Below are 12,305 nucleotides of genomic sequence, written 5' to 3'. Positions count from 1 at the left end.
AAATTCAACATCATTTCCATCACCATTTTCATCACTCTCGTCATTCTCATCATATAACTACTGTATAATCCTCATATCCACAATATCATTCTCATCATCACACCATTATGATATTATTCCTCACACCATCACCATTGTTATTCTCATCAACACCATTTTTACCACCGTCATGATCATTTGCATTCCCATCGTATCTCTATGATCCAGATCCTCCTCATTGGAACGCTGACAGGGGTGTCAAATGTACCAACAGGTTTTATCCGAACCGCGTGATGAGTTTGCCAGGTATACAAATTAGCTGCTTTTTTTTTTTTTTACGAAAGAAACTCCTTTTTTAAATGTGTCCACTGGATGTCACAATAGCAATTCTGTTAGGCAAGCAAACGGTTTATGCCGAGGCCAAGCAGGAGGTACACAGTAAAGGCTGACTGTGGCTTCTCCTCCTCGACCCACATTAAACTTAAAACCTGCCGTTTGATGTCTTCTGTTTCGAACACATCGTTATTTGGCACCCTTACTCCCCCAAAATGTCTCTGTCAAACACGAGAAAAGTGACCCTTTTGAATAATTTTTACCTCCGTTTCTTACGGTTTGTTGAGTTAGCACTGGATTAATACGCGGACATGACAAAGGAGGTATTTGATACCTTGAAAAGTTTACATGTTATGTTTTTTGTTCAATCCCAGAAACATTGTGACTTAAAGTTTAATCCTGGCTTTGTAGATACACTGAGACAAAGTCTAAGCTCTTTGTGTTTTTGAAGCTGCATCAATTTCCTCGGAATTTTCAACAAATCTGAAGTGTTTTGTCCATAGGATTATTTGTGATTTGTACGTTTTCAGAATATGCTTGTTCTATTATTGGCCAAAGTAAAACAAAGAAAACAACTTGGAGTTGTCTTTATTTTTAAGTTATCATGCCATGATGTTACCATTACGGCCCACTTGGGAATAGATTTTCCTCCATGCGGCCCCTGGGCTAAAATGAGTTTGACACCCCTGGTCTAACATTTCTCCACCTGTGCCTTCCACACAGAATGCAGAGAACATGTTGTTGTCCTCCTCCACAATCAGTTCATAAGACGATGTCACGTCTTTTCTGACATATACTTTCACTTTTGCTTGCCTGCCTCTGTTACTGCCTATGCAGTCGGTGCTGGCCACCAGTGTTGGGACTAACGCGTTACAAAGTAACGAGTTACTGTAAAGCCGTTAATTTCGGCGGTAACTAGAAATCTAACACGTTATTTTTTATATTTAGTAACTCAGTTACAGTTACTGCATGATGCGTTACTGCGTTATTTTACGCTATTTTTTATGTAGTATCGGTTAGAAACAGAAAATCTGAGTATGTTTTATTGGAGCGCTGCAGTGTCGTCTTTCTGATTCTTCTTGTGTCACAAGTCGGAGAAGAGAGACGCACGCTCTGTGTGTGTCTGGGTGTGGGTGTGGGGAGGTGGGAGGTGGGAGGTGGGGCGTTTCTGATCATGGCGGAGCTGCAGTTGAGTTTGTTAACATGTAGATATTCATAATACTTTTCTTTTGTCGAGCACAAAGAAAAGAACATTTTAGTTAAATGTAAGTTGTGTCTTGGATCAAAGATCCCATCTCCTGCCCAAAACAGCAATTCAAATCTGCTGAAACAGCTACAAAAGCAACATGCTTTGACAAAGCTACTAAAGAGAGACACAGACTCCGATGCCATTTCCCCTCCACCACCACCACTTAAGGATTAACTCTGCCTCTGCTCATCATTCAGCACTGAAGGTACACACTCTCTTATATACTCTTTCATTCTAGACTTCTAGAATGTTTATATATCACATCACTCTGAATGTATAGACTATAAAGTTCACAAACATAAAGAGGGATCCTAGTGGGCCAGGCCAATCTTTCCTTTTCTCTAAACTAAAACTGGGGAAATGCGTAGAGTGTTCTGGGCTTCAGACATGATTTTGCTTCAGAATTCCTTGAGAAAAAAACGCCTGGTTAGGCTTTGTGTATGTAGTGTGTGCCTTCCTTACTTTACAGCTATGTTGTTATTATGCTGTTTGTTACTTATGTATGTTATGTTGCAGCTATTTAAAATCATTTTGTCAATTTGTTCTGGCCTGAAACAAATTGGCCCTTTGAAACATATCTTTGTCTTTGTGTGTTGTATGTAGACCACATTGCTTAGCAGAGTTCAGTGATGCAAATGCATGTCAAGTTGATCAACACATTGTATTATTCTCCAGTGCAATAACAGTACTGAAATGAAGGCTAAAAGGGCATTAATGGGAGCTTTAAAAAAAAAAAAGAAGAAAAAAAGGAGTAACTAAATAGTTACTTTTCACAGTAACACATTACTTTTTGGTGTAAGTAACTGAGTTAGTAACTGAGTTACTTTTGAAATAAAGTAACTAGTAACTGTAACTAGTTACTGGTTTTCAGTAACCAACCCAACACTGCTGGCCACAGAGAAAACGTGGCTGTAGTAAAAATCTAGAATGTCCAATTCTTGGGCCAAAAAAAAACTTGGAAGAAAATGTTGGACACCTCCACCCCCACCAGGAGGACATTGTGCTCATGAATTCATTGGAAAAGAAAGTGTGAATGTGCTCACAAGTTCACAAAGTTTTTAAATGAGAAGCTTCCTCAGAAACACAAAGACAAGCTGTGCAACTTCCTGTCTTTAATCAAATGACTTCTGCTACACTGCCCCCTGCTGACTGAGACATCAACTGTCACTAAAGATGTCCTCTTCTAATCCAATCCAATCCAATCTACTTTATTTATATAGCACATTTAAACAACACACATGTTTCCAAAGTGCTGCACAGCAATATTAAAAACAATATTAAAAACAATGTTCAAATAATATCCTTAGCTCCACCAATGACTGAATAAAAACAAAAAATAAATCAATATAAAACCAATATAAAAATAAATATTATTAAAAACGATTTTAAAGGGAAAAAACAATTAAAACAGTAAATAGAAATCAAAATTTATGACAGAGGACCACACAACTCACGTAGTGTTAAAAGCCAAAGAATAAAAGTGGGTCTTAAGACGAGACTTAAAACACTCCACTGTGGGAGCGGTTTGAACATGGAGGGGCAGAGTGTTCCAGAGCGTAGGGCCGACCACAGAGAAGGCCCTGTCTCCCCTGGATTTAAGTCTGGTCTTGGGCACCACGAGCTGGAGCTGGCTCTCTCCACTGCTAATGAGGAGATTTCGTCACATTATTGTGGGACTAAAACAAAAAGTATAATTTTTTACACCTTCTACATGCGCTTCAATGATGACGACACGTGTAATTATGATTAATATGATCTTTGTCAGCCTCTTTATTAACAGCCACGCACACATGACCTCTGAGCTCCCACTCACATGACTGGACGGAAGAGAACATGTTGAAGTAAAAGACATTAAAAAAAAACCTTACACCTCTTTACCAGTGTGTGTTTTGCTACTGCCAGGATGACCTTTGACCCCAGCTGGCTCCAGCGTTGTCCATTCAAAGTAATAATCCCTGATTTGACCTTTGACTTCAGCCTCATCAATAGGGTCCCTGCTGAAGTCCCCTCGTAAAGCCTGGATGCAGACGTGATGATCATCGGGGTGAGGATGAAAATGTGTTTATTATGAGGTTGATGATGATGAAAGTTCTGAATGAGAAAAGTCCACTTCCTGTCTCCAGTGTGTAATAATGAAGGCGTCCATCCTTGTGAACGTTTTCGTCTCGGCGGCGGTAATCTATCTCTCCGCCCACCTGCCCCTCCCTCTTGTATTTCCTCATTTTGCTCTGCTCCTCCCACGCAGTGACAGAGTGTGTAACTGTGTGTGTGTGTGTGTGTGTGTGTGTGTGCGTGCACGCTGCCTCTCCCACGCAGACTAGCATGGCGAGGCGCTAAGCCGCATGTGTGTGTGGTAACGTGGCGGAAGAACAGCGGCGGGCGGCGCCGCCATAGGCAGGGACTGGGGCAGGTGGTAGCCCATAGGTGGGTGGGACGCCCGCGGCAGGGTGGATGTGGCGGACTGATGGAGAGGGTGCGGGTAGGAAGTGGCGGGCTGGAAGTGGTAGCTGGCGGAAGACGAGGGCCCCGAGGAGGAGGAGAACATGGCCCGGGCGGCCTGGGCCCGAGAGGGCGTGGCTTGGTTTAGCTGGATGGAGATGTCCGAGGAGACGTCGGACGGGCTGCGACCACGCTGAGGCGGCGGCCATGAGTCGGGGTGGAGGAACTGACCGCTGTAGTCGCTGCAGTCAGACATGCGGGGGCGGTAGAGCGCGGGGTGCGGCCTGTAGCTCTCCTCCTCCGCATAGCGCTTCATGAAAAGGTACACCGACATCACGCCTGCACCCTGCAAGGCACAGCCACACCGTTACTGGATGCCCGATAAGTGCTATGATCTTCCGGTGATGCAAGAAGCTCTCACACACAGTTGTAGTTACACCGTTTAACCACTAAGCAAAGGATGGTGCCATCCCCATGGCAACAAGAGGATATGTTGATGTAGTAATGGGTGTTTGCTTCATGCGTTTAGTTGCACGATGACACACAAACAAATAAAAAGACACGTGTGCTCCAAAACCAATAGTGTTCCTGCCCCGATGCACAAATGTTGCCAAACGAGCTCGGCGCCCCCCCCCCCCCCCCTCTGTGGACTAAACTATTAACAACTAACTAAACAATTGATTCATGTTTTCACGCTGAGCTCATTTACATGCACATTGTGTTCATCTTTCCAACAAGCCCCCTGTGTGTGTGTGTGTGTGTGTGTGTGTGTGTGTGTGTGTGTGTGTGTGTGTGTGTGTGTGTGTGTGTGTGTTAATCCCCTTTCCCGCAGCTTCAGGAAAAAACGGTGATGGAGAAAGGAGGAGAGGAGATAAGGATAGAGGAGGAGGACAGAGGAAGGAGGCATTGTGGGAAGGAGGAGAGAAACCTTTGAGAGAAGGTGCAGGGAAAGCCGGTGGAAGGAGGAAGCAGGATGAGGCGGGGACTAAAGGTTGTGATGTCATTGTGGGAGGAGCGATCATATCATGCTCAATCATACTTGATGATTATTACTGCTCACCTCTTTGAGCAGGAAGGAGGAGGCGGCGAGGGCGAAGGACCAGCCGTAACGATAGTGGAAGAACTGTTCGGCCTCCCTGGGTCGATTCATCACTTCATCATTGATGCTGGAAATGTACAAGACCAGGCCGACCACCAGGCTCAGACCTGCACACACACACACACACACACACACACACACACACACACACACACACACACACACACACACACACACACACACACACACACACACACACACACACAGTTCAAACAGTGTGGACAAATATGCACTCCATATTCTCTACTGCTCACCAGTGTTACCATATCTGAGTTATTGTGCAGAAATATTGGGAAATAACAAAAAATGTACACTTATTCATTCAGCATGTTACAAAAAAGAAAGATCAGTTAGAATAATACACAATGAAATAAACATTTTTTAAAAAGTGTCTGTTTTCTCAGTACCTGCATTATGATTTCCCTATCAAATGAATAAATAAATATTATTAAAGTAAAAGGAATAATACACAATGAGTGATACATACAGTGATTACAAATACATTGGCGGCAGACACCACAGTTTACATACTTCACACAAAATAATAATAATAATAATAATAATGGATTGGATTTATATAGCGCTTTTCTAGACACTCAAAGCGCTTCACAGAGAAGTGGGGACCCATCATTCATTCACTCCACATTCACACCTGGTGGTGGTAAGCTACATTTGTAGCCACAGCTGCCCAGGGGTAGACTGACGGAAGCGTGGCTGCCAGTTTCTCCGCCCACCACACGAAAAGTCACCATTTCTCTGGGATTGTTGGTCCAAAGCTAATGAAGATTTTGACAAAATGAAGGTTTAATAAGTTGTTTTATTTTTTTGGTTGTAGTGTTTATTTTGTTTTACAATTATTGTGCTGGCAGCACGGTGGAAGAGGGGTTAGTGCGTCTGCCTCACAATACGAAGGTCCTGAGTAGTCTTGGGTTCAATCCCGGGCTCGCGATCTTTCTGTGTGGAGTTTGCATGTTCTCCCCGTGACTGCGTGGGTTCCCTCCGGGTACTCCGGCTTCCTCCCACCTCCAAAAACATGTACCTGGGGATAGGTTGATTGGCAACACTAAATTGGCCCTAGTGTGTGAATGTGAGTGTGAATGTTGTCTGTCTATCTGTGTTGGCCCTGCGATGAGGTGGCGACTTGTCCAGGGTGTACCCCGCCTTCCGCCCGAATGCAGCTGAGATAGGCTCCAGCGCCCCCGCGACCCCAAAGGGAATAAGCGGTAGAAAATGGATGGATGGATGAATTATTGTGCTGTCGGGTGCGTGTTAGAGTGCCTGCTGGTCAGGAAACACTGCAGGAATGTGTACAGCCAATTGCATCAGAAACAGCCGCAAAATTATAGTTTGAAAAAAATAAAAGCATGTTTTAATGTAAGTTCATGAGCTGCAGTATGTTTAGAACTATACAGTATATAGATGTACTATTTTGGTTTATTTCGTCAGAAAAACTAACATCAGAACGACAGCAATTGCATACATCCGAGCACAGCCATATACGTCCTTGGTAGAAGTCATGGCGCCGGTTGCTTAGTTCAGTGTTTTTCAACCTTTTTTGAGGCAAGGCACATTTATCTCATTAAAAAATCCGGAGGCACACCACCAGCAGAAAACGTTAAAAAATGAAACTCCACCAGGTCGTCGTGCCTTATTTTGAGTTTGTTGGTGTTTTCCTGTGTGCAGTGTTTTAGTTCTTGTCTTGCGCTGTTATTTTGGTGGCCCTTCCTGTTTTGTTGGTGTTTTCCTGTAGCAGTTTCATGTCTTCCTTTGAGCGCTATTCCGCACACCTAGTTTGTGTTAGCAAGCAAGACTATTTACATTGTTGCTATCCTTCTTTGTGTGGACATTGTTGATTGTCATGTCAAGAACGGATGTACTTTGTGGACGCTGTAAGTTTTTGCTGTCGTCCAGCATTCTGTTTTTGTTTACTTTGTAGCCAGTTCAGTTTTACTTTCGTTTTGCATGGCCATTGCCTTTTGTAAATTTTTTGTTTAAGCATTACATACCTTTTTACCTGCACATTGTCTCCTGTTGTGGTCTGCATATTGGGATCACAACAAACCATCTTTGTCTCACCCGACACATTCCGACTTTTACAAACCCCGTTTCCATATGAGTTGGGAAATTGTGTTAGATGTAAATATCAACGGAATACAATGATTTGCAAATCCTTTTCAACCCATATTCAGTTGAATATGCTACAAAGACAACATATTTGATGTTCAAACTGATAAACATATTTTTTTTGCAAATAATCATTAACTTTAGAATTTGATGCCAGCAACACGTGACAAAGAAGTTGGGAAAGGTGGCAATAAATACTGATAAAGTTGAGGAATGCTCATCAAACACTTATTTGGAACATCCCACAGGTGAACAGGCTAATTGGGAACAGGTGGGTGCCATGATTGGGTATAAAAACAGCTTCCCAAAAACTGCTCAGTCTTTCACAAGAAAGGATGGGGCGAGGTACACCCCTTTGTCCACAACTGCGTGAGCAAATAGTCAAACAGTTTAAGAACAATGTTTGTCAAAGTGCAATTCCAAGAAATTTAGGGATTTCAACATCTACGGTCCATAATATCATCAAAAGTTTCAGAGAATCTGCAGAAAGCACTCCACGTAAGCGGCATGGCCGGAAACCAACATTGAATGACCGTGACCTTCGATCCCTCAGACGGCACTGTATCAAAAACCGACATCAATCTCTAAAGGATATCACCACATGGGCTCAGGAACACTTCAGAAAACCACTGTCACTAAATACAGTTGGTCGCTACATCTGTAAGTGCAAGTTAAAGCTCTACTATGCAAAGCAAAAGCCATTTATCAACAACATCCAGAAACGCCGCCGGCTTCTCTGGGCCCGAGATTATCTAAGATGGACTCATGCAAAGTGGAAAAGTGTTCTGTGGTCTGACGAGCCCACATTTCAAATTGTTTTTGGAAATATTCGACATTGTGTCATCCGGACCAAAGGGGAAGCGAACCATACAGACTTTTATCGACGCAAAGTTCAAAAGCCAGCATGTGTGATGGTATGGGGGTGCATTAGTGCCCAAGACATGGGTAACTTACACATCTGTGAAGGCACCATTAATGCTGAATGGTACATACAGGTTTTGGAACAACATATGCTGCCATCTAAGCGCCGTCTTTTTCATGGACGCCCCTGCTTATTTCAGCAAGACAATGCCAAGCCACATTCAGCACGTGTTACAAAAGAGTGCGAGTACTTTCCTGGCCGACCTGCAGTCCAGACCTGTCTCCCATCAAAAATGTGTGGCGCATAATGAAGCATAAAATACGACAGCGGAGACCCCGGACTGTTGAACGACTGAAGCTCTACATAAAACAAGAATGGGAAAGAATTCCACTTTCAAATTTTCAACAATTAGTTTCCTCAGTTCCCAATCGTTTATTGAGTGTTGTTAAAAGAAAAGGTGATGTAACACAGTGGTGAACATGCCCTTTCCCAACTACTTTGGCACGTGTTGCAGCCATGAAATTCAAAGTTAATTATTATTTGCAAAAAAAAAATAAAGTTTATGAGTTTGAACATCAAATATCTTGTCTTTGTAGTGCATTCAATTGAATATGGGTTGAAAAGGATTTGCAAATCATTGTATTCCATTTATATTTACATCTAACACAATTTCCCAACTCATATGGAAACAGGGTTTGTACAAAGCAATTAATTACCTGCTGCCACCTACTGACATGGAGTATTACGTGGTTACTGTATTTCCTTGAATTGCCGCCGGGTATATAGTATGCGCATGCCTCGATTCACCGCAGGGTCAAACTCGTTTAGCGCATGCCTAGAATTACCGCCGGGTAAGTCACGTACCTACTACGTTTTTAGTGTTACCCGGCAGTTCGCGGTATTGCAAATGTTCGTTCAGCGTATTTTTTGCACTGGTATACAGTAAAAAACGAGTGACACGTCACGAGTGACACGTCACGAGTGACACGTCACGAGTGACACGTCACGAGTGACACGTCACGAGTGACACGTCACGAGTGACACGTCACGAGTGACATAACATATGTCCTGAGTCCTGTGTGCAACATCACAGCATAATATATCACAATTGATTATACCAGTATACATTGTACCGCTGTGTTATAACGCAGGCACTTGGGAGCCATTCAACAATTACGTATGCAAAGGGGGGTGGAGTTTGGGGTCAAAATCCTGGGGGGGAAATGCGCACAATTAAGTACCATCATTTGCATAGTAAATTTTGCGTACGGGGTTTGGGGTCAAAATCCTGGAGAAAAATGCGTACGTTATTGTTGAATGACCCCTTGTAAAAATAAAGAGTGTCACGTTATAATTGCCTTTTCAGACCCAAACAAAAAGAACTCCCGGGATGATTCATTGTGCTTTAAATTTTATTGCGGCATTAAGTGATGTCATGATTATCCTTACATCACACTCAAATTTATAAGCGCATGCCTAAATTTACCGCATGCCTTTGGTAAGCGCCGGAATGAGAAGAGGTTTTAAATTAATTACCGCCGGTGCGCTAATTCAAGGAAATACGGTACCCTGCCGAGTTTTACACAGCACAGACACTAAGCAACGGCACATTATTTGCAGATTATAATTATTATATAGGTGAAGTTGCATAATTTCCCACGGCACAACAGACAATATCTCACGGCACACTAGTGTGCCACGGCACAGTGGTTGAAAAGCACTGGCTTAGTGGGCCATACTCTCTTAATTGCTGGGTTGCAATCGCATGACCTAGTGGCACATCTGGTTGTCACGCAGTGGTCTAGTGTCCCATTGTGCTACTGTTTATTTACCTGCATCAGTGCCGTATTTGGGAGTATTTTGAAAGGTTTAGAGGCAAATATACAAGGGATCATGAAAAAAATATTGAACATGAGATGGAGTAGATTATACACTCTTAAGAAAAACTATTTGTGATATATTTAAACCATTCATCATCACCAAGACATTACTGTTTGCTGCGACCTCGCTTCATTTGACACTCACATTGATTTACAGAAAAAAGATGGACGCACATCATGTCTTTACACATGGATTGGTCCAAAAATTAAGCATTAATCGGTGAAAGACAAAGTTGGACTTATTCGTGCATCGGTAAGTAACGTGTTTGATTGACATAATGAGTGCCGTGCTGCTGTGATCGTGACACTAATGAGAAAAAGGATAAGTTTGTTTGCAGTTGATTTCCTGCTACAAATATTAGCGTCATCTACAATTCATGTCTGTTGTTGTTTTTATGGTGTGAAGTTCATATTTTGTCTCGTTGTTTAACTATAGATGTTCCTGTTATTCAGTATATTTTGATTTGATTTTTGATTTTTATTAAGGATCCCCATTAGCTGGTTGCCTCAACAACCCACTAGTCTTCCTGGGGTCCACAATTCAAATCAATTTTGTTGAGCCTACCAGAGATTTATTCATCTAGTTTATTAATACTATTAAGAATATTTTCTTGTTGGTAACAAATAACACTAGCAACGCTGTGGAAAATTTCTCAAACAAATCAAATGTTCAAACAACCATTTTACAAAGTGATTGCTGCAGACACGAACATGGTCCGATTGTATTCCACAAGATGATGAAAGTGATATTTTTAAGAGCCATTTCTTTCGACGCAATTTAGTTGTTTTTTTTCGACTTTATTACCTTTATGAGCCACTTCGGGACTCTATGAAAGCTATTTACTATTTCTCTATTTGAATGACTGGAACACCCAAAAACAAAACAGCAATATGGCATTTTCTGCTCAAACTCTACACTCACTCTCACTTGTTTGAATGCTATGCTCAAGCTGGTTAATCATCATGTGAATTAAGCCGCGAAGAAGAAAAACGGATGTGACAATATATGCAACCCAGCAATATACGACTCTCTATATAGTGGTTTGTGGGCTCCACCTAGCGGTAAGCCAAATAATCACTTGATTGAAGTATAATGTTTTATTTTTCTACATTCAAACTCAGTGTTACTGTTCAAACTGTGTGTATTGTTACTGTGTCCGACAATATTAAATATACTTGTTAAATAAAACCTCCGCCTTGTTTTTAATGAATACTTAAACCTACTATGCTACTGTATTTTAATGTGTAAAGCCAAGTGTATTTTGATGTGGTACTTGGTGAAAAAAGTTTGAAAACCACTGTAATAGAGTATATATAAATATGACATTGAACCTCCACCCATCCATCCATCTTCTTCCGCTAATCCGAGGTCGGGTCGCGGGGGCAGCAGCCTAAGCAGGGAAGCCCAGATTTCCCTCTTCCCAGCCACTTCGTTCAGCTCCTCCCGGGGGATCACAAGGCGTTCCCAGGCCAGCCAGGAGACATAGTCTTCCCACCGGTGTCCTGGGTCTTCCCCGTGGCCTCCTACCGGTCGGACGTGCCCGAAACACCTCCCTCGGGAGGCGTTTGGGTGGCATCCTGACCAGATGCCCGAACCACCTCATCTGGCTCCTCTCGATGTCGAGGAGCAGCGGCTTTAGTTTGAGCTCTTCCCGGATGACAGAGCTTCTCACCCTATCTCTAAGGAAGAGCCCCGCCACCCGGCGGAGGAAGCTCATTTCGGCCGCTTGTACCCGTGATCTTGTCCTTTCTGTCATAACCCAAAGTTCATGACCATAGGTGAGGATGGGACCGTAGATTGACCGGTAAATTGAGAGCTTTGCCTTCCGGCTCAGCTCCCGTCTTCACCACAACGGATCGATACAGCGTCCGCATTACTGAAGACGCCGCATCGATCCGCCTGTCGACCTCACGATCCACTCTTCCCTCACTCGTGAACAAGACTCCGAGGTACTTGAACTCCTCCACTTGGGGCAAGATCTCCTCCCCAACCCGGAGATGGCACAACACCCTTTTCCGGGCGAGAACCATGGACTCGGGTTTGGAGGTGCTGATTCCCATCCCAGTCGCTTCACACCCGGCTGCGAACCGATCCAGTGAGAGCTGAAGACATTGAACATTGAACCTAACATATATATATATATATATATATATATATATATATATATATATATATATATATATATATATATATATATATATATATATATATATGTATGTATATAATTATATCAAAATGTAATATAATAATATACTATTTCAGTATATATAATATACTGTATATATAATATGTACATATTACATATATGACATATTTGATATTGTTGCTGTGGTACATTT

General features: G+C 42.5%; 1 protein-coding gene across 1 annotated transcript in view; it reads right to left on the bottom strand.

Moving 5' to 3' along the window:
* Positions 1-2,708: 2,708 nt before the first annotated feature.
* The window catches only part of LOC133610520 (voltage-dependent calcium channel gamma-7 subunit-like), a 20,501-nt gene continuing 10,904 nt past the window's right edge, over positions 2,709-12,305 (bottom strand). Inside the window, exons 5-6 of the mRNA XM_061966855.2 lie at positions 5,061-5,206; positions 2,709-4,346 (exon numbers count right to left, since the gene is read on the bottom strand). Coding sequence (XP_061822839.1) covers positions 3,879-4,346; positions 5,061-5,206 — 614 coding nt within the window. The 3' untranslated portion in view covers positions 2,709-3,878. The remainder of the gene's footprint in view (positions 4,347-5,060; positions 5,207-12,305) is intronic.

Source organism: Nerophis lumbriciformis, linkage group LG11 (genome assembly GCF_033978685.3).
Source record: "Nerophis lumbriciformis linkage group LG11, RoL_Nlum_v2.1, whole genome shotgun sequence".
Classification (NCBI taxonomy): domain Eukaryota; kingdom Metazoa; phylum Chordata; class Actinopteri; order Syngnathiformes; family Syngnathidae; genus Nerophis; species Nerophis lumbriciformis.
Note: the sequence above shows the minus strand (reverse complement) of the source record. Positions and strands in the feature narration are given on the sequence as shown.